Consider the following 27502-nt stretch of genomic DNA (forward strand, 5'->3'; position numbering starts at 1 on the left):
CACTCTATGATAATGAATCAAAACATTAAAAAACATCACTCAATGACACCGTTGCTCTCTTTACATCACATTTGTATACAAAACCTAGAGGCCAAGATTTCAATAATTTATCTCCTAAAATTTCAGCAACCATCTACCACCTCCCTCACAACCACCTACTCTGAATAAAACAAATGCTAAGAATTACCATTTCAGTGTGTTCATTTGTGCTGCTTCACATTAGCATTTAGGTAAAGTCTACCACTCACAGAGATAACATCAGTGTTTATTGGGCTCATCTCCACCACGTTGGTATGGTATGGCTCGTCTCTCCACACCGGGGCATTGTCATTAATGTCCAGGATGGTGATGTTCACCTGCACAAAGTGGGAGTGAGGAAAATGAAGGCAAACAGGAAATGAGCTACTTATGATGTCAGTTATGTAAGACACCTTTGATCAACGTAGCTTAGAAGCCAACAAGTCATAGAACAAGATACAGAATATAACTTTATCTCAAAAGGTTATTGATTAAACAGTGGAGAGGAAATTGATTTGTTCTGTGAGCTAGATACCGTGGCAATGCCAGTCTTCTGCTGAGGGCCAACCCCTCCATCCACAGCTCTGACTATCAGGATGTACTCTGACTTCAGCTCTCGGTCCAGCAGGGCCGTGGTGGTGATCTCTCCTGAAACATACACGAAATCAGATCAAGAATATTTAAACAATGCAACAGGCAGGAAACCCGAGTGAAGGCCAGACATGTCATTACAAGGTAGCTCTCATGTCAGGATGAGTCAGTCAGAATAAAACTCAAATGTAAAATATCCACAAAGCCTAGTAACAGTGTTCTCACTAGCAAAGTGAAGAGTATAGGAAGGAAACAGAAAAAGGCACTGCAGACACAGATCGGAATAAGCACAGATGTGTAATAGTCATTTTCAGACCAGGTTTAAACTGACTGCAAAATTATTTGAAAAAAAAAAAAAAAAAAAAAAATCAAATTTGAAATGAAAATGGAATCAGATCTCTAAAATCTGTTTCAGTTACAAGTACATGGTCAGAAAATACACACACTTGTACATGCTAGCACACACACACACACACACACACACACACACACACACACACACACACACACACACACACCTGAGCGCGAGTTGAGACGGAACTGAGAGGAGCCCTCCAGGGAGTAGATGAGTGAGGCCTGGCCAAACTCCCGCGAGGCGTCCAAATCAGTAGCATTCACAAGCAGCACAGTTGCCCCTGTGGGGGAGAGGGAGGGATGAAGGGAGTAAGACAGAAAGAAAGTTACAACTCATGGAGTGGGAGAGAGAGAGAGAGAGAGCGGAAAAAAGTGAACTGAGAAGACAGAGTCATGGGGAAAATATGTGAAGTCTAGTAAAGAGGAAAGACAGACAGAGAGAGACAAGCTGCAGAGACAGACTGAAATGGCATTCAGAGAGCTAATTTCTTCACCGCCCCCATCCACAGCTCAACTGATGGCATGGCAGTGAGTGGGTTTATGGATTAGTGGATTATCAGCTTGTTTGGCACAGCCCATACTTGGCACAGGCCTGATCAATACCCAGGCAGACAGGGGGGATGAGAGGCTAGCCAGTGCCGCAGGGGTAGCCCTGAGCTCAGCCTCGCAGCCCAAGCCTTGGGCCCCCAGCTCAGGGCCAAGCACTTTAGCCACAGTCCTCTAAACCTCAGCCTTGGCCCAAGCCGCTCAGCTATGTGCTCCTTTAAATCGGATCCGAGACATAGAAAGTGGCCGGCGTCTGCTGGAGCTCAGAAGGAGAAAGGGGCGGTCAAACATCTCATTTCACTCTAGCGACTGGAAACTAATCTATTGTCTGGGATAAAAGAGTCCTCTGAATGCATGCATGAGAATGAATATAGCAGCCAGTGATTTTGCCTTGAATAGTCAATATGCTGCATTCTCACTGAGCATTTAAAAACATTATGCAAAATCATAACAAATAAGATAGTAGAGGAGGAGGCCAGAGGAAGCATATAAAACACAACATAAAAAAACACACCCTGAAGAAAGAAGAGCTATTTGTTGAATATGGTAATAGTAAGGCAATTCATGTAAGGGGTGACGGTATGTTCTACACATGGTGTTTGAGCTGTTTGGAGTGTTTAAGTGCTGTGTTGGTTGTGCACCAGAAAATGCTTTCCAGCAACAAAACTTTAACCCCAAATGTATAAAATGACTCACCGGCAATAATGTTCTCTGGGATTTTTACAATGTAGGACGGCTTGCTGAACTCCGGTGGGTTGTCGTTTTCATCCTGGAGGAGGAATAAACAGCTCAAATCGACATGGTAAACAATGAGAAATACACATGTGCTTAAGATAAATGTCATCACACATCAGCACTGAGATTGACATATTTGGGAATTAAGATACTGAGGAGCACAAAATGTTTTTAATAGTAAAATCGTAGTACTAGCAAAGGCGTAGGTTTTGTTTCAACATTGGCGGGGGCACACATCAAACAGGGGGTTTGGGGTTCTTAGCCAAAAAAAATTGAGCATCAGACACTTCATTTTCTGCATTCTGGTGAATTCTTGGGAACCGATTTGTGCATTGTCCAAATAAAAGTCCTCTGCTACTTTCATGTTTTTATTGGTGAGAACAAATGCACATGCTCTAAATACTGATTAAACTGAAATCTCCATAAACCACTTTGATCTATGGCCTCAAACAGTGTTTCACTTGTGCTGGCTTCTGTTTCCTTCATCCAATCAGGCACTACTTTACACCTGATATATAAAGTAAACACAATAAGCTAAACCAAATATCCTAACCAGGCAGTGCATTGTCACATTCATTGCTTTTTGAACTGCAGGAGCTCAAAAAATTGGACTCGGATAAGAAGAGGAATAATGCAAAAGCTGAGGTAGATATTAAAAGAAGACACATTCACAATATTAGGCCAGAAAATCGTTCCAAATATGATTATTAATGGCTTTACCTAAAAACAAAGGGTAATCAGGACCAGTAATTTGACAGGAATGAATGACTACAACATGGATCAGCATCCACTGTCACACAGACTTCCTTAGAGCATTTATATTTCTTACAACCTCCCACTCATTGAATTAGACTCCATTTCACACCAACACATCCAGTTGTGTGGCTATTCGCAGAGAGGCTCCCCACTGTGTGAGCTGCTGAGAAATGTTAACACTTTAACAACAGTCACTGGCACCATTATCTATCTGGGCTCTGTGTTACACTGGTGTAAAGCATTGTGTGTGTGCGATGCTGCCAGCTACTGATAAACCCCTGTGGTGTGAGTCACGACACTGTGGAGGACAGCGAGAGAGAGAGAGACAGAAGGAATACAGAATCGAGCACATCTCTCCCTGTTGGTTTTTGCATTCCAGCAGATTCCTTCATTCTTTTACACAATATTTCTCCCTCATGTAGGATGTGTATAGATATGTGTACAGTCCTTGCATAGAATATTCAAGAATATTCCAGCTGGATTCATCCATTCTACTCTGTCACTTCTTCTTTTATGACTAAAAGTTACTTGTATAATGGATTTGTATCAGGGGAAATGAGCTTAAGAGCCAGTGGAGAGACTGTTTATGAGTTCTGGTTGCTCATTATATTTTTACTGCTGTATTTATAGCATCTTAGCAAAGATCAACATTCATGTTTACTATTTAAAAAAAACAGATAAACGCAGACAGAGCGATTTCAAAAAATAAGCCTGTTATAGAAAATAGTCAGCAGGACACCACGTACACCACATTTATATTACAAGTGGTTTCGATGAATTCCATCGGGACGTTCTTCAAAATGCAGAAAGGGGACAGAAAAATACAACACATCATAGATTGTAATATTATTGTTTTCATCCTCTACTGTGGGCACGGCTTCTTCTGATGCCTTAAAATTAGAGCACATATTAAGGTGGCAAGGTACATCATTAAGTTAAATGTAATTGCTAGTCATGATAGATAGAAGATCGATTACTGCATACGGTATTGTAGGACAGCATAAAAAGCTGCAGTTGAACATCATCAGATATTTTTGATTTGTCATTGGGCCTCATTCACTGATATATAGTAGAAATGTTCTTACTTTGCACATAAAATAAGTGTGCACGCAAAATTACAGTAGGATTCATGACATGTGTCCTGGCCAATTTTGTTGTGCTTAAGTTAGTGAATCAGAATCATTCTATATCAATAGGTGTGTGCCCGCTATTCACAATCAGCATACTGCCACACCTCCATTTGTCTATTAAGGAAATAGTTTGCAGAGAGGTGTATCATGGGGAAATTGCTGAAATTGTTTCTATGCACGTATTAAGTTCCTGACACACTACTGTCAGGCCATCAGTGAGCTCTGTGAACATCTTGTTATTTAGAAACAACTGATGAGCCGTTGGTCACTCTTGTTAAACGTGTTCAGTCGGTCTCTCCTGAAGGAACAGACTGTAGCATCTTCAAGCAGTGTTAGATAGGCCATATTAACACTTGCTTGGACGTAAATTAGTATCTTTTATATACTGTTTTATGACTGTTAATAACAATAATATAATTTTCATGGCACTTAAAATAAGTCCAAAACTGTTACATTTTAATACGGTCATTCTCATATACTCTTGTTAGCTCGGACTGGGACACATTTATAGTCAAATATTTTAATTAAGACATGCCATACTCTAGTTAAAAGGTGTGTATTTACATCCTCTAAGACAGCCTTACCGTCATCATTTGTGCAAACACATGGTCTGAGGCAGTTCTGAATTTCTCCTTAGAGTATGAACAAATTAATGTAGGAAAATATCCAAGATTTCTGCATAAAATGTTCATACCCACAGTTTAAGCAGAGACTTGTACGTATGGACTGTTTATATGAATGAGGCCCATTGTATGCAAAGCAGAACAAAAACACATTCACAGTCCTATGAAAAATTTTCTCTAACTTGCTATGAATCTGACGTGTCATATGTTGGATGAAATGAGAACTGAAAAGTTGTGAGTACAAACAAGCTGACTTGATCTCCTCACATCCTTTAACAAAGTTATCCCACAAAAGCAACACAGTCAGACATGGGTGTAGAAAGCTACAGTGAGTGCAGAAGCCATCCATAAAGATCTGTAATCAGACATGGATCACAGGGTGTTTGCCATGCCTGAGATACACAGTGTAGAAAACGTGGATAAGCATTCAAATGAAACCATGTAGCGGGAGACTGCCAGTGCATGACATTGTGTCGTGGTCTTTTAAACACGAGAAAAGACAAATGGCACGTAACATTTACAACAGAAAAAATCCAACTGAATGCATTCAGGTGTCAGACAAACATGCAACAGGAACAGCAGCAGTATCTTATAGAATTAACACCCAGAACCTTGTGCAGGAGTATCTCATTTTTCACGACTTTAATAAATTAAAACATCTCTGTTCTGCATGAACGCATAGACGGCTGTGACTTTCTCCAGTGCCTTAAAATAAGACATTTAGCGATAACACTGACAAAGCAACTGAACTGTACGCTCAGATAGCTGCACAGACTGTGATAAAACTGTAAACAAAGCTGGAGTCATACTAATTCAGACAGTGAGGAAATACTGAAATCCAATATGTAAGTGATGCTGAAGACATATGAAACGTATCCACCATGAGCCTGCTGACACCTGTCACACACTGGATCAACATTTAGATAAACACAAGACAGCTTAGTCATCATTCAGTACACACGATATAACAGCTTCATAAGTTCCTCACCAAACTCTCTGGCCCACAAATTTTTCACAGTCACATCTGAGTGGAAATTTAATGAAAAGATTCCCGTAAAAGTTGGAAGACGGTGCCGCCTTTGAACGTGGGGAGACTGTGAGGAATTTGTCACAGGGTGTGTCTGCCGCAGTGCCAAGAGAGTCATTAAATACTTTCTGAGGAAAAAAAAAAAAAAAAACATGCTGGAAGATATATTAAAAAAGTGTGAATTAGAAAGATTCTCAGCTAAGAGGAAAAGAGCCACCAACAAACAAGTTTTTAACTATTTAAGTGCTCTTCTGGAGCTAAAAAACAAGCACACTGTCACATAAGGAGGAAAGACACAAATGATTTATGCACAATGGCAATGATTAAACACAAACACCCGTTACTGAACAGTAGCTTTGCTTACAGCTTGCTTACTCTCCTCATGCTGGTTTCTTCTTATCTGTGTTAATACATGTGTAAAACCTAAACTCAATATTGCCTGCGCTCTCATCATATTCTATAGATGTTAGTCTTCAAGGTTCAACCGGACTGAAGCAAAAAAGCTTTTAAAGGGACAGTTCACCCCAAAATAAAAAATACAAAGCTTTCCTCTTGCCTTTAGTGCTATATATCAATGTAAAGTGTTCTGGTGTGAGTTGCTGAGAGTTGAGATATAGGCCATAGAGATATCCACTTTATTCCAATATAATGGAACTAGATGGCACTCGGCTTGTGGTGCTCACAGCATAAAAAAAAAATCCATTTGAAAAACACAACAGCAATGTCTCTTTACAGAAATGATGACCTGGTTACTTAAGTTGATCCACAGACCTTGTTGTGAGCAGTTTCATGTACAGTAGGAATGATTTTCTTGCTACTGAATTACACCTGCCAACCGTATCACTGTGCCGAAGGAAGCGTGCATCTACACATGTATGAAAGGCTTGTGTCTGTGACAGCGCAAGATGTAAACATTGATGACGTCTTCCTTAGCTGAGCTGTAACATTAACTTGCTCGTGGTGCTCAGTGAGCTAGCAGTAGATGCACTCTTCCTTCTGCTGTGATATGATTGGCTGGTGTAGTCCCATCATCCCATATGACTAATAATGATAAATGAAAAATAGACACATGCTCTGCTTGGTTTTGGATGTCGCTGAACTGCCCTGACCTCAGTGACCTCTGTGAAAGAACTGGAGTGACACCAGACTGGTGACTGAGGTCTGACTCTGAAGCTTTTTTGTTTTGAGAACATTAAACCAACCCCCTGATCCATGTCAGTGACTTTAAACATCAAATAACAGCTGCTAGTACATTAATATCAGCAAGGGCAACACTGGAATGGGCTGAGACTGTGCAATCACTATGAACGTACACATTTTTTACAGTTAAAGCAAGACTTCTGAATAGTTGCTTTATGTAAAAATCAATGTATACAGTAAGACATGACAGTGGGGACGTACACCTTTTCATTTGAGTTGTGTTTTGTCTTGAAACGTCACATTAGGCATTTTAATGTGTTTTTAAACCTTCCCACCAACACACCAGATGTTGTCATTTTTAATGAGAACAGAAGAGATTTGTTATTTGTTACTGAGGTGGGCTGTACTTGTGACCACAGTCTGGGGGTGTTTCCAACTCATAAAGCACCAGTTTGTAGAAAATGCTCTCTCAATTTTGAATATAAATGCAGACTGCTGAAAGGTTGATGGAAAATGTGATGACAAAAGATGAAAAAAAGACTACTGGATTAAGGTACTGCGCTGTGTTGCTGACAGTCTCCATGTTTGGAAGAGGCACTACTATCTGCACATTTAAAAGTGGCTGTGTATCATGACAGGGCAGGAGTCAGGACATGTTAGGGTTGTTTAACAAGAGTGGAGCCAGATGTAAACATTTGGGGCTTATCCAAACAGAGGGTGCTCCGGGGGCATGCTCCCTGAGGGAGACTTTTTTTTTTATGGCAGCTATAAGCCATTTGAGATAAACAAATCTCACTCCTCCAAATGCTCCATAAAAACTTTCGTTATGTCTTCACCTTTTGTTGTTTGAGGCATTGGTTTTACGCAGCAGAGTTCCTCCCTTACAGTCAAATCACCATATCTTTCTATGACTGCCGAATGTGGTATGTCATTCACATCCACACTCTTATAAAGTGCAATGATAAAGTTACAAATTTTCTGTGTCTGCGTGTGTCTGTCCCCTCCTACCATTCCTTTCTCCTCTCTAAATTCAGAGGTTTTTGCAGGTCTGTGAACACAGAGCAAAACTCTTCATGAGTTCCTTTTTTTCTCTCACCAGCAGTTTGTGGAGTTTGAGTCGTGGGTGGATAATTGATCAGTCTATCTGATCAGAGCTGATCAAATCAGATCAATAGATGAGAAGAGCAGCTGTTTGAGGGAAAGAAAACTTGAAGACCCAACAAATATTCCAAAGGAGCTCCTAATGAACCGTCCAGCTCCAACAATAGAAAATTAAACACATAGCGGCAGATGCTGTAATGTTGACGGGCCGCCACCAATAAATTAATGCATTGGAAACCCTGCATTTAAACATTTCCAATACTTATTGCCATTGTGCCATTATAGCGTGCCAAAAGTGGCATGCATGCCCAAGATTGCCAACCCAGTATACAGTATATAACACAGGAATTTGGCTTTAACAGCATTACTAATTGTGAAGCGTGTTTCAGTTATATAATGATTGCAAGTGAAGGGATTTTAAAAACCTTTTGAGAAAACATTTGAGGCTGGTGCCCAAGAGGCCTCCCCCTGCTCCACCTCTGTTGTTTAATGTTAAAAGTACCACCGTGTGTTTGTGTGTGTGTGTATTGCAGGTTTGTACTTACAATCACCTCCACCGTGACAGGGACAGTGCTGTTGAGGGCTGGGTTTCCTCCATCTTTAGCCATCACTGTCAAGTAGACCATCCCATTGGGAACCTGCTCATAGTCCAGAGGCCTGGTCACACTGATCACTGATGGAGGGAGAGGGAGAAAGATGGAGATGGGTGGGCTTTTGTGCTAAATGTGTGTTTGTATGTGTGTTGTTTTTTGTTATTGTGGGACCTGCAGCAGCATCACAGTTTAGCAAAGCCATTGGTCAAACTAGTCTAAACATCCACAAGATCCCCGCCCAGATTGTGGCTTCATGCTCCTAAAGGTCAGCGTACCTGCGTAGCCCTCCACCATGATGATGCTGAAGTAACTGCGAAAGGCCGAGGCTGAAATGATGGTGTATGTCAGGAAGTTGTTGGGAGGAGAATCCTCATCTGTAGCCTGTGGGTGGGCGGAGAGAAGTTTGAGTGAGACATGAAGACAGACAGTGTAACAGGACAGATGCTGGAGTAGACAGTGCTAACACTGATATGTATATGTTTGCACAGCATGGGTGCGTGCGAGTCTGTGTCGCCAGGAAACTGTCAGTCAGTGATGGCATGCTGTTGGACAGATTAAAGCTGATTCTGGCTATTAGTGGTGCAGGCGTCAATACTGGATGAACACCAACCGAGCCAAGACAAGCCAAGCAGGCAGAGGACAGATGAAACTATACTTTGCAGGGCTAATCCACAACAACATCAACAACAATGCTGACACCCCCTCATTATTCTCAAGTTGGCAGGAACTTAAACATGAGTCCTCTGGCTGTGAGGAGAGTCTACTGGGCCTCACTAGCATCATTAAACACTGGACAGGTTGTCAAAAACACTTACTTATATCTCCACATAACACGCATATCTCTACCCTTTGATTTAATGCCAAAGTGTTGAGTAAGCAATACCTTTCTTCCTCCACAACTTCCTAACTGTGGCTTTTCTCTTCCAGACTGTCTTTCTATATCAAATTTCAACAGATAGCTTCATATTTGACCGTCGTTTACCACTTAAAGGTATGAGGAGTTGGGGGCAGCAAATCAAATAGACGAGTCGCAAAGGAAGTAAAGAATAAAAAGTGTAGAGAAAATGAAAAAATAAAGATTTAGCTGTTAGAGAGCATAAGCACTATAGATGGAGGCTTTGTTTGGAAAAAGAATGAGGCAAACAGCCTCTCTTTGCTTCGTCTCTCATCACATCCTCTCCTATCTATTTCAGTCTTTTTCCTCTTGCCTCCTACTCTCCCTGTTTTCTGGAAAATACGTGTATGTGTTTTGTGTGTATGTGTGTAGTAGGTTTCAGGGCAAATCGCTGACACACAGAATTGTGCGACTGGCTTTCCTGTTCCTCTCGGGCGGCGTATTAATATCAGCAGCGTTTAAGGTTAGCTCAGACTAATCAAACACAGCGAGCCAAGCGTTGAGCCCAGTCATCAGCTCGACTCCCACAACGTTAAGGCAAGCCGCCAAAGTGCACTGTGGCAGGGCACGCCACTGCTGTACCCACTGCCACAAGGGACGTAACAGTCTTTCTCTCCGGGGCGCAATCAAAGGAAACGCTGAGCCATTAGTTACCATTGTGCCTGTGTACCTCTGCCTTTTGTGTGGCAGTGACTGATGGCCAACACACCAGGCTGACCTGTTCCTCTTGGATACAGTGCACACAAACACATAGCGGCATGATTATAGTAACACAGAGGAAACAAGGAAGAGAGAGGAGGGCCGCAAAACAAAAGGCTTGTGAGTCTGATGACTGGTGGTAGTGTGGGAAGAGATTCTCTGTTGCAGTTGTAGCTTTTATGTGAATGTACTTTACATGTGTATGTGCACACACTGTATTATTGCAGGTATCTTTGTATGAGTGCACAGTTTGCTATACCTACTTATATGTGCATGAGTATATCTTATAAATGAACCACACCCCAATCCACTGTAATTTCACACTTTCCAAAAGCATTACAGGAAAACTTAAATCTTAAAATCAATAGTAATTTTTTTTGGTTTAAATATTAGGAATGTTCCTAACGACAGATGTTGATGTGGATGTTCCCAAACTAGAGTTGAAACTTAGATTAGTTGACTAGTCTAAAACTAAGAAAACACTCAGAAACAGTCAAAACTGAGCAAAAAATATTGTGTGTCGTGAAAATTGGTTAAATATGAAAGTATATGAATGTCATGTATAATAATAGTAATTATATAAATGTTTGATATATCTAAGGTCATGGTTTGGTATTTTCAAAGGCGTAAGAGTCCTTCACTGTCTGGCGAAGGTTAAGAGACTGTAATAAGATGTTCACACTCCAATGTTAAACAGGTTAGACCAAGACTTGGCAATTGTTTTGAATCCTTGAAGACACTCTGATTACACCTGCTTCTGTATGACCTGTGAAATACACTATATAAGGCTGATTCATTGTTCCTTCACTTTAAAATTCTAATATGGTTGAGTCCATGCATACACGTTGCATCTTCTCTGATGTCAGATTTATGTTGTATTAAACATATATTATAAATTGAGCTTTATATATATTATATATTATAAATATAATATATATAAAGCTCAACTGAAGCTCCAATTTATCATAATGAAGACTGGCCAAGTTTTCTCTACGTCACCGTGTATAAGAGCCATATGAAATCGTTAATCATATTTTACAATACCCAAATGGTATTTTAAATACCACTGAAATGTGTGACACATTGCACATTATCCTGCAAAGCATGACAACAACTCATTAAGTAAAAGTTAACGAATGACATCTATTAAAAATAATATTAATCAGCAAAATATATCTTTAGGAAATGTGCCTGACTATCACAACATTTGGGGTGAATGCAATCACACAAAATACTAATATTTCTCATAAAGTTTAACCAGCCAGTATATTTGGCCCAACTTGTGAGGGTTGTGAGGTTTAATTGACTAATTGCGCCCATTCCTACAAAATATGTACTTCATTTGTTGCAGCCAAACAACTGTTGCTAAGCAACACCAAACTACTATTGTGAGTGGCAGTTTAACATATTAATATTTCAAAGCACAGGTCACAGTCACAGGTGTATGTTCACAGGGCATTTTATAGCAGCTATGAACGGGTCGGTTTTACTGTCTTGTAAAACCCCATCATATGTGCACGTTTTAAAGAGTCTCACCCTGACTCGTGCCACCGGCTGGACAGCCTGTTCATTCTCTCTCAGCGAGCCCACATACGCCTCCTTCTGGAAGAGGGGCGCATTGTCGTTGACATCCAACACATTGACGCGAATCCTCCCCGTTGTCTCCTCCCCGCCGCCGTCCCTCGCCAGCACCGTCAGCGTGAAGCGCCGCATCAACTCGTAATCCAGACTGGCCCGCAGAATGACCCAGCCTGTCTCATCATCCAATGAAAACCTGCCAGAGACAAACGAGAGGAAATCAGAGCCAGGTCACCCCCAAATGTTTGAGCAGAATTATCATGATAAGATACTTTATTGTTATGTCATGCCATCATACCTTATTAACCTGTTTAATTTATTGTTGTTGTTTGATTTATTTTCTATCCTCAACCACATAAGTTGATGTTTGTGCATTATAACATAAGTTTCATGTTATTAAAAGAAAAAAAATGAGATCAAAGAAATTGTAGGCATTGTACAGATGTTCAGATAAAAAAGTGTGTGCGTGGGAGGAATTTGTTCTGCTGCTGAGTTTGGGTACTTTCTTTTATCTGGTAATGAGATGTACTAAATAGTTAATGGTTTCTTAGAGCTTTAGTAAAAGGCACATTATAGTACATCACATGACGACTGTTGAGAATTGTGTCATCCTTGTTAACTAGAGATAAAAACTGTTGCACTTGTTGATTTGCTCTAGCAAAAAACTCCTTGTTTTAAACACAGGAGGTTTTTCATGGTGTGATAATAATAAAATGTAACATGAAAGTATATTATTAGAACAAGAAAGAGATCTTGTTACAAGAAAATGTTCTTATTCTAGATGTTTCTCATTTTGTAGCAATACACTGGCATAGAAAATAACCTTGCTAAACAAATGAGAAAATAAACAGAACAAAAATGCATGAAAATGATGCTCAGTGAGAAACAAAAATAGCAGGATGCCTCATTGATTGTGTTCTTTTGATACTGAAGATAATGAATTAATGGATTATGTGACTGTTTTTCTCTGTGTGTGATTCTATAAATTTGTGGCCTGAAGAGAGCAGGCGTAAAGAAAAGCGCCAGACATCATTGTAGCTCAGCTGTCTCTGGCGAGGCTGTGAGGCAGAAACAGCGCAGTACAATTGTTCACAAGTGGCCAAATAAATGAAAAATTAATGTGATTGTTTGTGTAGACTTTTTGAGTATGTGTGCGTGTAGCTGTATCTTACTGGTCTGGCTCATCACTGAAGTAGTAACGCACAATCCCAAATGTGCCTGCATCTCCGTCTGTAGCCTGGACAGAAAAGACAAGGAGAAAAAAAGAGTTTAATTCTATAATCCTGTTGACTTGTAAAGTTTCACAGTACTTTCCACTTCTGTTGTCTACCCATTTTATTTCACATCATGATTTTGTTTTTTTGATCCTTATCTACTTTGGGTTTTGTTTCACACACAGGCCTACCTGTTAAATTGTCCATGCTTTTTCAGGATTGATTTGCAAATGTTTTTTTCATGTGGCCAGAACAATCAAATAATCAGGTTTTATGTTAAAGGTAAATCATGTGTGGTCTTCAAATGCTACTGTGAAAACAGAGAGAGAGAAGTTCATGGTGTATTATTAGTTACCACAGGCACAGTGTGCCAGGTACAAAGTGCTGTGACGTGGTTTACCATCAGTGAAATTAAATTGTGACTTTGTTACAAGCAGACTGTGACATGTTCATTAAAGCAGAGTAATAGATAATGTTTTTTTCATCTCATGTTAATGTAACTGTTAGATCATTCCTCAGCAGCCATTTCTGCCCATGTTTGTGTGTGTCTGCGTGCTTGTGTGAGGTTAACCATGGTGTCTTTAATAACATGATACAGCCAAACTGTATGAAATCATCTGTCAGTGCTGACTTCTGCGCAGTTTCCTAAATGTCTCACTCTAACAGCTGTCTATGAATGCATGACTCTATGATAAAACATTCAAGCCATGTTTCACGCAGAGGTGTTGATTAGATTTAATCTGATGGGAGAACTGATACATTTTTTTCTCATCCACATGACCCACCACTTCCTGAAAAAGCAGCAACAACTACTGTCACATGTTATGCAAATATAAATGGTGTCAAATGAATGCAACATAAAGAGCAACACTTTCAGGAATCTTATACTTTATGAAACGCCAATCTGTCTTTGTAAACACATGCATGCGCATGTGCACACATGCACTGACGCGTACACACGGGGTGTTGTGTCGGCGCTGATGGATCGTGGCTGGAGAGGCTGTTGTAATAGAGTTTCACTTCAGTGGCTCTGCAGTCAGTTGAAGGGCCAAACTCGAACGTGTCTGCAGCCTGCTCTGTCAACCACGATGCTGGTCACTGTGATTCAGTGATGCCCTGATACCGACCTTATTATGTACGACTGTGTGTGTGTGTGTGTGTGTGTGTGTGTGTGTGTGTGTGTGTGTGTGTGTGTGTAGGAATTTTTGCATGTGGCTGTGACTTAGACATAAATTTGATAGAGTGTGTGTGTGTGTGTGTGTGTGTGTGATATGATATAGGTTGAATGATATGTATCTGATACTCTGAGAGTATATACACCAGCCAAAATGTGTGTTGGGTATTGTGAATATAGATGCATGTGTGCGCATTTGAATGTGTTAGTAAATATCTGTGCGTTTTAAATTGGATGCATTTATGGTTATGTGTGTGTGTGCGCCTGTGTGTGTGTAAGTGCCCATCTCTGATGCCTCTCACAGATGGAACAACGGCTGCAGCTATCAATGCGTTTTTTTCTCCTTCTAAAAATTACACCATGCTGTTTATCTCAAGCCCGTAATTTCACAGAGAGCTTCCACTACATCGTCCTGGATGGCGACTCGATGGTTCTTTTTAATGTTCGAATGGCCCTCCCTTTGTTGTCAAGTGCATCGAAGCGCATCTTGCTGAACGAGTAGAAAGTGGGACGCTAAATACATGTGAGGTGTTTAGGACTCCAGTCAGGTTCTTATATTAACCTTTTGAGTTTTCATCTGTCATGTCTCGATGACCTCATCATTTAATGCCACTCAACTGCTTCTCCCCCTCTCTTTTTGCATTCCAGCCCATCCCTCCCTCCCCCTCCTCCTTTATCTTTTTCTTTCTGTCTTTACCCCTTTTTCCTCCCTGCATCCCGAGCTCCGCCTCCATCTCCCCTCTCCTCTACATATCTCCCTTAGCACACTCTTCCCCCTCGATGCCTCCCTCCCTCCTTTGCTCCCTCTCTCCCAGGTGAGTGACAGGCCCATAAGTGCTCCAATGATAGCGGTGGGGGTGTTAGCGTGACAGCTATCGAGGCGGTGACAGGAGCCGGGCTCAGCCTGGGAGCTAATACTGCTTCTGCTTCTGCGGCCGAGCCCCTCAAGCCATGACGACAGACAGAGAGGAAGAGAGAGAGAGACAGGCGGAGGGGGAGAAATAAAAAGAGAGAGACGATAGACACCCCCCCATCATTCAACAACTCGCTCCCTATCTCCCACCAAACAATCACCATGACAGTACGGCCCGGTCACTTTGCCGACTGCTTGCCAAAGACTTTCAACTTTAGACGCAGAAGGCCCGCAGCAGATGGATGGCGGAGATTGGTTTGTGCAGGGATTTGCAGTGACTTAACACCATGGGCCTGAATCCTTGACACTGGGGTATTATGCATTTGCTCCTCATCGCCATGGTAGCTTAAGGTCTTTTTTTTGGTTGGGGAATTGGAGGTGATGGAAAAGTTGGCGAGGTGGGGTGCGCGGAGAGAGTGTGAGTGTACAATTTAATGAGGGAAAAAATGACATGGAAATAAAGCTGGGCAATGCGCCTAACTAATGTGCCTAATAACCTCACTTACAATTGCAACAAGCATTTAAAAGTACTGCAATGGTTCACTGGGATAAATACTTTTCATGCCAAATACATAATGCTAATGGATCATAACACACCTCTTTTCAGGGACCCTCCTAATAACATGTGGAAAAAAAAAGAAAAAAAAAGAAGCTGAAAGTAGTATGGAAGACGCACGTTGTGGTAATGTTTGCCGTCAACTAAGGGCCCTGACACACCAAGCTGACGGTGGGCTGCTGGTTAATGTCATGCCACCAATACGTGTCTGTTACCCTAGTTTTGGCAGTGTGTCCTGCACGTTTGGCACTTTTTGGCCGTTGTTGTTTTTTTTTCAGCTGATTCAGCAGGTTGAATCAGCGTTGGAGACAGCGGAGCCTGTAGGTGAATGAAATCACTCCACTCGGCAGTTCAGCTCAGCGGACGAGAAGGGAAATGGAAGTGAGGAAAGCAAACAAACAACGACAGTCAAGAGGGTGTGAGTTAAATTGGTTCTTTAGCTATTAAGCTCTTTAGCAGAAACAATCCCCAATTGTCTGTGTTATTGTTCGCTAGCATACTGTAAATATCCTGTGTGTGTTAACACTGAATCAGGTTGTAAATGAACTAAGTGGCTAACTAACGTGTTGAAACTGTCTTACTGGTCTTCCCTTTTTTAACGATGAGTACAGACTACTGCCACCTGATGCAACTTTTTGGCTGAGACACAGGTGACGTGAAGAAACGCAACAGTCAGCCTTTGTCATCACTAGATTTTTTTTAATCTCAGTATAGTGTGTTTAAGCCTTAAGATCATACAAAACCCTGCTGGTTGAGTACCTGTTCTCTCACTGTGAAGATACAATGGCAGTATATGCTGATAAATTCTGGGCCCAGACTGCGGTGATGAAAATCTCCCCCTTACTAAGGAGCAAGGCACTGAGGTATCAGAGTCAGCGTTCTGATCAAAATCCAAACTAAGTTGTTAAGGAGTTTCTGCACAAAGAGTCAGTGCGCTGCTGATTGCCAATATAAACTCTGCAAACCCTAGGGTCCTCAGGCAGTAACTACAAAAGAGAAATTAGTTCTCAGTTGACCAGTTTGGTTAAATGATGTGTTTCTTCCCTTCAGAGAGGCAAAGCCAGCAGGCAAACACTATGTGAGTGTGTGTATGTGTGGGTGTGTGTAGGTATGAATTTGGGTGTACCTGTGTACCAGTGCACTCATTTGTGTGTCTGCATGCCTGTTTATGCAAGTGTGACAGAATGTGTGCAATGATGGGAGTGTTTCTGTGTGCAAAGTATAGTGTGTGTGTGGGTGCATATGTTTGTGTGTATGTGAAATGGATACACGTGGACAGAGAGGCACAGTGTTTCCAGGTTCATTCAGTCTTGGGGTAAATATGCACCCCACCCATTTACAGTATAAACTCTTATTATCACACTCAATTGCTTTCAAGAAAAGGCAGAAATGAGAGCTTCCCCTCATGGGCGACAGAAAGACAGGGGTAGTAGTGTGTGCCTGTGTTTGTGTGTATGTGTATAAATCGGTGCTGGGTTGGAGGGGGCAAGGGAGCAGATTATCAGCCCAGCTATCTCATGGACAGCGAGGGAGGTTAAAGCTGCACAGGCTTCTCTATCGTGAGTGAGCTGGAATTTGAATTGATTGGCTCCTAAAATTGCTTTTTCTGCAGAAGCTTTGAGAGGCATGGAAAAGGAAACCAATTACGGGCTGTCAAAGCCAGCTGTCAAAATAGAGATGACCCCCAGTCCAAACACAGACAACCTCCTCTGTCTCAGTGTTGCACACCTGAATACAATCGCAAAGAATAGATAACAAACATACATCCACACATGCACACACACACCACCACCACCAGCGCAGTGAAGATGTCCAGTTTCTGACAATCATTGTGGGGGAGACAATGATGAAGACACGGTTGTCAGGTTATCTTCCTCAGCTTTGGTTCCTCAGCTGTGGTTAGTTCCACTCACGCGAGCTCCTTGAAAGGTTCTCTATCTCACTTACTCACATTTTCTCTATCCATGACAAGATCATGGATCAATCTTCACAAATGTGATACAAGTGAGATACAGAAAACAGATACTTTTACATAAGCCCCCTTCATCTTAACACTTTGCATATTGTACTGTGTGTGTGTGTGTGTGTGTGTGTGTGAGTGACACACAAAACAGAATCTTGATCATATAACACATTTCATACTGCATTACTTCATGTTGAAGCACTACATCATCTCAGCAAAATTAGGTGCCTGTGGATCAGCAGTGTGGAAGTTTGTGGCTCCCACTGCACTCACAGGCACCATGGGAATCAAATGCAAATTCAGAGTGAGATATGCACGTCCTATCAGACTGCACATCTCAGTTTACAGCACTCGAGTAAATCATTTTCTTCAAATCATGTCTGCTTGATAATCATCAGTAAAAAAATATGCAAATGCAATGAAAAGAGCTTTGCCGTAGATTAAAAGATAGGGTCACATTTTTCAAGTCTGTCTTAAGACAATAGTCACATGCCTGTATGTACATTACTACAATTATTGGTCACTGTAATTGATGCTCCTGATCCTTTCCTAATGATTTCAATGTAAGAGATGGTGAACCAAACCCAGTGCTGTTCTGTGTAAAAATGCGTTTGAAACTTTAACTAAAGCGAACAGGTTAATAGAGGCTTCAGCAGTCTGTTTTAATCAAATTAAGTAGGTATCTTCTCATTTTAGCCTTTTTAATTTTGTACTGAAGCACTAACTTTGGAAGACATCCAGTTGGTTTGTCTAAGTCAAACTGCTGAAACCTCAGATTGTATTTTGACACAAAATAAGGACTGTGGTCTTCTTTATTGGAATCAGGGAACTCTTCATTGCCAGTATGGACCAGAATAAGCAAACAAAAACATGTTTCAGTGTACATGTGGGCGTCTATGCCCTGTTTTAAGACCGACTTGAAGGAAAATATGGAGCTATCCCTTTCAATATTTGCTATGTAAAGATAAAGTGAAGTAATGGCGCCCTGAACAGAAAATGAAGTCACACTCCCTCTGCTCTGTGTGTGTTGTAATCAAAGCGTGTCTGCTCTTTGTTGTAGTAGCCAGGGCGGCTGCGCATATTAAGGCATGTGAGTCTCTTGTGTGTTTATCTCTGTTTTCTGCAATGATCCAAAATCCAATGGAAATATCCCATAGGCCCTGGGTCTTTAACAGGGGGTCAGCAACCCCTAAGAGGTCCTCAGAGTTACTGCGAGGAGGCTGCCAAGTTGTTGTTTGATAATTTCTATTTTATTTGTATTTTTCCCAATAGTTAAAATATATATGAGAATAAACATTGATCCATCCAATCCAATTCATCCAGTCAATTTATTATTAGCAAAGATAAAGTGGCTCATAAGAAAACCTTGAATTTACAGTACACAGCATCAATGATAGGCTAACTGTTACCCATGAATCTGTGTGCAGTCATGTGAGCTAGCTAATACTAAAACACTATGCAGCACTTATCCATAACAGCGAGGTGAACTAGTTAGCTAACAGTTATGTACTATTGAAACCAACTGGCCAGTGAAGACTATTATTACTCCAGTTGTACAGACATTCTTGTGAGCCACAATGGATTGTTTTATACATTTTTGAGCAAGAGACTCTGACCATAAGCCCCTTTTCCACCGCAGGAACTTTTTTCATTTACCTGGGATTTTGAAAAACCTAGGTGCGTAGCCACTGAAATTACCCAGGTAAAAACTTTCCCTCATCCCCAAACTTTCCCTGAAAAAAGTACCCAGAAAGGGGGTAGGACTTTTCAGATTACCCGGAATTCTTGAGGGGTGGGGCTGTTTGCTGAAGAATGCTGATCGGTGGAACACACACTTGCACCGCACTTCCGTGTTATTTTTTTTCATTTTTACAAGCTTCTCTTTGTTTGTGTTTTGATTAAGGTTGGGTACTGAAACCCAGTACTAAATTAGGGGGGCTACAGTATCAAAGACGGTAGGATTGATATGCGCTGACGGTATCGGTTCTTTTGTGTCTGCGCTGAACTCCTTCATATACACACACATCCACACACCCACACGCCAACGCGACACGTAAACCGGTGAACAGCCGAGTGGCTCCGATGGAAACAAAGTGAAGATAACTTGAAAATGACTCGAGTTGATGGCAGCTACACTCGTAACTGTAAGTGACGCTAAACCTTAGCGAGTAAGGAGCCAATACTTTATCAATACATGTGTTCAGCAAGCATGAACATGTAAACATGTAGACAGCCATATTCAATATGCTCCGTCCACAGTCTCTCATCCACCGTCATTAGCGTTATGTCTTACACAAGGACAGCACGCTAGCTCAGCTGATAGTGAATTGTTACTAATAAGCTCAAATGACAGCTGTCTGTATGTAGACTAACTTAGTCTGACCCTTATCTTAAAATACTTTTAAACTTGTCTTAGCTGCTGGCTGAGACAAACAGCCCCAACTCTCTACACAAGCATGTTACCAGCCAATAAGCTGGTGGAGCTAAAACCAGGGAGCACACCGAATCATCTACGTCATCACGCTAATTTGAATAAATATTCCGGAATTTTGAGATGTGGTGGAAACGCAAACCACACAGATTACCAGGAAATCTTTTACCCAGGTAAATAAATTCCTGGTAGTAAAAGTTCCTGGAAATGTTGGTGGAAAAGGGGCTATACTGTCCAACTCAGAAACCACCAAGGTGCAGAGGTTGAAGCTAATGTGCCTAGCCATGCTACAACTGCTGCTGACTTAGCACATGAGAAGACCTGAAAATCTTCCATTTATTTACTCAATTTTAATATATTTAGTAGGGGGTCCCTTCTCCGTTTCTCTTTGAACCAAGGGGTCTTTGGCCTAAAAACATTGAAGAGCCCTGCCATAGGCTTTTTAACAAGGGAACTGGAGCACTCTATTGTTTCTATGTACACACACTATCATAGGACTGTGCAGAGCTGGCATCTCAATAAATACTACAGAGCGAGACCCAGAGCAGAGCAGCAGCCTGGAAAAAGCACAAGAACTGTGACACCACACTGAGACTATTTGGAGATATGTCTAATTAATGATCACAAGTCCTCAACAGCTACTCACTTCACTAAACTAATGAGTGTATTCATATATTCCTCATATATTCCTTAATTTGTCATATTGCACACATGAAGGTACAGCTGAAGCTGTGAGAAACGGCACAAACCTTAAACCTCTTTAGCCGAGACGAGATGCAACATCCCTCACCTACTTGGATCAAACGAGGATCGACCACATCTCTCGCCAGTCCCCCAGCTGTGACCTAGTGCACCTGCGGGGGTTGATGGGAGCTGTGTGTGTTTTTACTGCGGACACTTTAGGGTAATGGCGATGGTGAGCGTACGTTTACGACTGCTTTATTTCTCTAAACCATTAACGAGCAGGTGGGGGTGCTCACAGCGACTGCTGCCTGCCGACAGGATTGAACAGCCTGTTTCTATTATCTCCTGACCACCCAGATAACAGTGAGATAGAGAGAAAGAGAGAGAGATAGAGACAGAGAGAGAGAGAGAGAGGGAGAGAGAGGGGGGAGATACAACTTTAGCAATGTATACTTGTAAGAGTAGAGTCCAATAAAGTGGAACGGATGTCTTCACAGCATACTGTGGCAGCTTGAAAGATAAATTCTCCTGTTTGCATGCGTACACAGCCACTATGTAATGATTGCAACCACATGTGAACCACTGGAAAAAACAGCTGTTAACTCTAGACTAAGAAGGAGAGAGGAGGAGAGAGATGGAGGGAGAGGGCCGTATTGTGGGTATAAGCCGGAGATAGAGTTTGAGCTGCCAGTGAAAAGGCTTAATGCAGAGCTCTCTGTGGCTGGCAGCTTCACTTTGCCGACAGGCCTTGGTCCTCCCCCTCTCTTTCTCCATCTCCATCCTCAATGATGAAGGAATGAGATTAGCACAAGCACAGGGAGGATGTAGAGAATGATAAGGAGTGAAGAGTATACTACAGAGACACACTGCATACAAGGGAGAGGACAAAGGAAGCATGTGTGGAGGTACATGGTATCTGTGGTCAGCAGGGTGGAGGTCAAGAAACGACTCAGTCACAGCAGGCTGTTCTCATACACTATTTGTATGTATACCTCCAAAAAGTTATGCACTGCAATTTGTATATAACCCTAATTATGAGCCAGTTATTCTTGTATAACCCACGCAATTGGAAAGGCTGCGATCATGTGACCATTGTGCTGACATTAGTAAAAAGGAAGTAGGATAATGACCAAAAGTCCGCTTATGGAGGCAGGTCAGGGTGGTGGATGGGTCAACACAGGACTCACCCAGAAGAATGGTTTTCAGGACCACGTAAAACCAAGTGAACTTTGAGTTATGTTAAGATGCGTTGTCACCATGTTTCTTTAACCTAAACCCTACCTACGTCACTTCACTTGCCTAAACCTAACCTATGTAATTTTATGTTAAGTATATAACTTCATGTTAAGTATGTACTATCATTTGTTAGTTAGCATGCAATTCGTTGTATGAGGATAAGTTGATCTCAGACAGTTTACACTAGAAGTCCCGCTGAGCCTGATTAAAGTTTCAAACATATCTGTATATATTCTGAGTTGGGTACAGCCCTATTGTTTATCTGGAAGTATTACTTTTTAAAATGTGGTGTAGTGTCTTTATTCATTTTTTTTATTGTTATTGCCTGAATGAAATGGATGAAAGCATTATCAGATGACCAAACAAATGAACCGATCGAGACCAGTTTTTAGCTCCACTACACTCCCCAAAGTCCCTGTTCTAATTTTGCAATCACACCTCCCCAGAGAAATGATAGTGAACTAACTCTGAGAAAGTTCAGACTTTTCACCACTCTCAGCTCCCGCCTGTTTGACCTCAGCCCTGCACACCCATTCACACCCTGTCTCGCAATGTCAGAATACACATGATAAGCGCCCCATTATTAACAGTGACACCGCGTGAGCTACCACATGCAGGAGAGAGCCAGGCCTCACCCCCTTCATTACAATAATGAATTATAATTACTGTTGTGACTATTACCTCATAAAGGCCTGTCTAAACAGTGGCGGTAGTGAAACATCCTCCACTCTGTAATTTATAACGTTCTGCTGGAAGCATTTATCATTGTGCCTTCGCCCTAAAACATACAGCATCTGCACAGAGCCCATAAAACACACACTGTGGCACTGGTAGAAGACACTAATCCAAGAAGAATGTTGCATCTGATACATTTTCGAGGTGCCACGACCAACTGTAAGAAGAAGGGAAGGTGCAGGTAAATTGTACTTCTATATGCATATTAGACCTGCATACTGTATATCCTCCTCAAATATATACATATTCTCTGAGGTAGACCCTGATGGGTAGAAAGAGCTAGACTGTAATCCAAGCAGAAACAGATAGGGAACCACCGAGTTAATCAATGCAACACCTGAAAACCATTAGCAATGTAATGGTAAAACAGACAAAGGGGAAAACAACAATAACAGAGGGCATACAATAAATAAGAAATGAAAGGAGGGAAATTCTCTGAAAACCAAGAAGAGAGAGAAAGAGTGATTCCACTGATACGAGCAGCTGCAAAGTCTCCAGGGTGAGGAAGAGACCAAAAGAGAGAGAGAGTGAGAGAGGGAAAAAGACCCAGACAAAAGAGTAAATCACAATAAATATTTATAATGATAAGTAATGCTGCAGACCATAAATATTAAACAGCCACTGCCTCTGTGTGTGTGTGCGTGTGTGTGTGCTCCTATGTTAAGTATAAGTGTCCACAGGGATGCAGGAGCGGGCACCGAGTAATGCATTGACTAACATTGTACATAAGCTCTGATCAGATGAGCTATGAATATTAACCCAGACAAAGCATTTCAATTACATTATCGGGTCGCCTGCTTGGCACTTTTTAAAAACAACTGGGAACTAACATGCATAATTTCAATTAGCATAAACATCTTACAGACCCCACCCTCTTTCCATACAAACCACCTTCACCACATTATTGATATACTATACAGCCGCAAAAACACTTTCATGCTCAGGAAACAGAAATGTTCCGAGGTCTTGAAAATAACTATTATCATGGTCATGGTTACTGTAATGGCAGAGGATAAAACTTAATCTAATGATCCCCTCTGCCTGTCTTACAATGGTAATTTACTTATTTGTTTGCACTCATCCATTATGGTACCACTGTGTAGCAGGCTTGGGCGGCATCTACTTTTTTATACCTTCATACCTTCCGAACATTTTACTGGGGTGTATGGTGTATGACCTTATCTGTTTAAAAAATACACAAACGTAAAAGCTGAGCTACTGGAGATGGAAGTCAATGACATGCATGTATGCCATGTCTAGCTCACAGTGCTGTTTTAATAGTATGCAATTAGCCTACTGAGCCTACTTAGACGACGCAACTTTGAATGATGTTGCGGACACCAAGACATCAGTGGGCTGAACAGAGATGATAAAATCATGTGCAGCTGTTGTAGTTGGAAGAAGTCATCTCAAGATAACATTATACGTGGCATGCAATACTCCCAAACAGGGGCAAAGGCATATCTTCTTTTTTACAATTCCTCTAACGTTATCCCTACCACTCATAGTCACCATCTTTCTCAGCTAAACTGCCTGTTAAACCAGTAAAGACTGACCTCTGGCGGCGTGTGCTGTGCACTACATCTCCTTGGAACAGCATCTCCGTCACTTTAACAAAAACAGGAGCATCCGTATTTTTGACGTAACTGAAAATCATACCTTCTGGAATTCTAAATACACCACTATACCTTAATACCTAACCTACTTCGTATGCTAAATATAGTGTCAGCGGGAAATTAGCATAGCTTAGCATTAAGATTGGAAGCAAAGAGAAACAGCTAGCTTGGCTCTATCCAACGGTAAAAGGATACCCTCCTACTGTTCCAGCACCTATGAGATTATGTTCACACTTCAAGCCTTAGTGTTCAATTCCTATTTTTTGCTCAGATCTGTTTTTTCCACTGGCTGTTCATATTATTTTTTTTATATGGCCAATATCAAATTCTAGTGTGAACTGGTCATGGTGTTGAACTGACCCACATATGCAAAAGAACAATAACAAAGACGGCACACGCAGCAATATGTGGCCACTGAGGTCAGTGATTATGGTTTCATTTATAAGGTAATGTGCAGTGGAAGCCAGTGAATTTGTGAGCAGACGATAACGACAACGAAGACGAGGAGCAAGACAAACAAATTCTTGATTATGGCTTTTTGTGGAACAATGGCTGCTACTTCTGTGCAGGGGCGGGTATGGATGTGGAGTCGGAGCCAGGAGTGGTGGGATCGTGAGGTGAATACATTCACTGCAATTCAAAACTTCAGGATGACAAGGGCTACTTTTAACTACATCTGTCAGCGCCTCTCTCTACAAGACCCTTGAAGCAAGACAATCACTTCAGGTGACCCATCTCCCTGAGAAAACCCATGGGAGTTGGGTTGTATTGGCTGGCGACAGGGAACGGTTACCGCACAAATGTTGTATGAATTCCATATTCAGAATGAGGTCCCATTGTAAAAAATTCTGACCTTTACCTGATTTTTGACCACATATGATTTAGGTCTCTTTTGCCTGTAGTCTTAGTGTAGCCTAAAGCTCTCTCATTAACAAAAAAAAAAACCCAACAACAACAAAATGTAAAAAACACAAATTGATGGTTTTACAGGGAGTTTCGTGCATGAACTACTTCTTGCTCGGGCACAGGCTCACATAAGCTAAGTGGCTCCTGGCTCTAGCTTATTTTAATGCACAGACATGAAAGTGTTGTGAGTTATTGTATCAATCTTGAGCTTATTTCCCAAAATGTCAAACTGTTCTTTTAATGAATTGTTTTGGTTGTGTGTGCGTGTCACTGTATATGGAGCAGGGCTGGCCAGGCCACCTTGACAGATTAAGAATGAAAGAGCTGTCCTCCCTTTTGGTGCTAAAACATAATTTGGCCACCATCTGTTGCACCTCACAGCCATCTGACTGAGAGCACCGAGAGGCTAGACTCAGCCTAACAATCTGCTTATATTGTAATGCCTTGAGTTGTTCACTGCACTTACCCAGGCAGGCAGTTTGAACTGCTGGAAGAGATTGGGTGAGACAGGTACAAAGAGAATCAGGAAAATGAAAAGGTGCCCGCAAATCAAAAGAGACTTTAAAGCACGGATACATAGAGCTGCAGTAAAAAGTTCAGAATGAAATAAGCTTGAGTTAAGAACTAATGTACTACAAGTTCTGTAATAAAAGAACCAGTTGTTAGGGACCTGATGTATTCACTTTGTCACAATTAACGCTTCAGTTCAAACTGCTGTACTTCAGTTGGCAAGCAACATGACTTGTCCTTAACAGCGGCGTGATGGACAGGTTAAGTTATTATTTTACCTGGTGCTGACTCATAGGAGTGGGTTGAAAAGTGCTCGAGCACAAGGCTGAATGTAATCAGGCTAGTTTCACATTTTTGTTCCCTGTGCTTTAAAATATATAGCTAAAACAGGTGATTCATTTGAAGAGAAATAACCTATTACAATTACAATAGGGACATTTCTCCACTTCCACTTTTGCCTGAAAATTATGGGGCACAGAATCAGCAGTATGATGGATTTCACTTAAAGAAATACTTCGTCCACAAAATGATCATTTGTGTATCAATTAGTCATCCCGTGTCATGCTGAATTCATGAAGAAAACTTTGTTTTTCTGGTAAACCTCCAAAGTGCTCAAAGAATCCAAAAAAAGAAAAAATTCTTGATGAACTGAAGCAAAAGGCGACCGCATTTCACAACAGAAAAACTACACTAAAACATCCATTTCTGTCTTATTTATCCACTTGTATGCTCAGTACTTAACAAACACATGCATTTTCACTAAAACTATTTAAAACATTTCTGCTCCTGCATTTTATTGAGCAGAGTTCAGGCACAAGCCCTTACCCAGGCGCATGACTCATCTGTGTGCGAGGCTATTTATGCCGCAGTGTTTTAAATAATAAGGTTTTAGTGGAAAATGCATGTGTTATGGACTGACCATGAGATTGGATAAATGAGACTTGGACTGTACTAAACAAGTTGAGTGAGTAAACGAGTGGGCAATTTTGTAGGCGAAGTACATAACCATATAGTATTATTTGTACTTATTAGGGTCCAGGCAGCTAAGCTGCCAGGACACTATTGTTATCCTAGGTATCCTTCTTCTTCTTCTTCTTCTTCTTCTTCTTCTTCTTCCAAGGAAATCATACTTCCCATGGGTGAAAACTCACCAAACTTTGCACAAAGATCCAGTCTCATGCCAGATATCCTCAGCTGTAAACTCAAGCCAGTAGTCCTGATGGTGGCGCTACAGCAAGTGTCTAAAGTTCAAAGCGTTGAAAATTTATAACAAATCAACCATACGTGCTACATCTTCGCAACTTTCATCAAACTGTAGCCCCAATACTGAAGAAACTTTTGTACATTTAAACCTATTAAAAATTATGAAGTTCATCGCTCTGTTTTTTTCCAAAAACTGTAAAACTTCCTAAACCTATCTCCTCCCACAATTTTTGCTCAATTGACACCAAACTTGCTACAGAGCATCTTCAGACTGTCCTACAGATTTTTGATTTATCAAAAATTGAGCCTACAGTGCATCAAAATGTTTGACCGTAAACGGTACTGTAAACATATACTGTACATGCAAATTCTTGCTAAATAAATCTTCAATGTTCATGAAAAAATGACAAAATTTCTTGCTAAATAAATCTTCAATGTTCATGAAAAAATGACAAAATTCTAGAGTCATGGTAGATGATATGTGGCAAATTTCAGAATTTTATCTCAAAAACTGAATTTTTGACAGCATTTTGAATTTTGCTCTAATGTGAACAATTGGAGTCAATGTAAAAATG

General features: G+C 41.1%; 1 protein-coding gene across 1 annotated transcript in view; it reads right to left on the bottom strand.

The window, feature by feature from the left end:
- Nucleotides 1–27502, bottom strand: part of cdh23 (cadherin-related 23) — a 206229-nt gene that overhangs the window by 55751 nt on the left and 122976 nt on the right. Inside the window, exons 14-21 of the mRNA XM_050070372.1 lie at nucleotides 12959–13023; nucleotides 11745–11982; nucleotides 8890–8995; nucleotides 8567–8694; nucleotides 2206–2278; nucleotides 1128–1244; nucleotides 554–666; nucleotides 249–356 (exon numbers count right to left, since the gene is read on the bottom strand). Coding sequence (XP_049926329.1) covers nucleotides 249–356; nucleotides 554–666; nucleotides 1128–1244; nucleotides 2206–2278; nucleotides 8567–8694; nucleotides 8890–8995; nucleotides 11745–11982; nucleotides 12959–13023 — 948 coding nt within the window. The remainder of the gene's footprint in view (nucleotides 1–248; nucleotides 357–553; nucleotides 667–1127; nucleotides 1245–2205; nucleotides 2279–8566; nucleotides 8695–8889; nucleotides 8996–11744; nucleotides 11983–12958; nucleotides 13024–27502) is intronic.

Source organism: Epinephelus moara, chromosome 19, assembly GCF_006386435.1.
Source record: "Epinephelus moara isolate mb chromosome 19, YSFRI_EMoa_1.0, whole genome shotgun sequence".
Classification (NCBI taxonomy): domain Eukaryota; kingdom Metazoa; phylum Chordata; class Actinopteri; order Perciformes; family Serranidae; genus Epinephelus; species Epinephelus moara.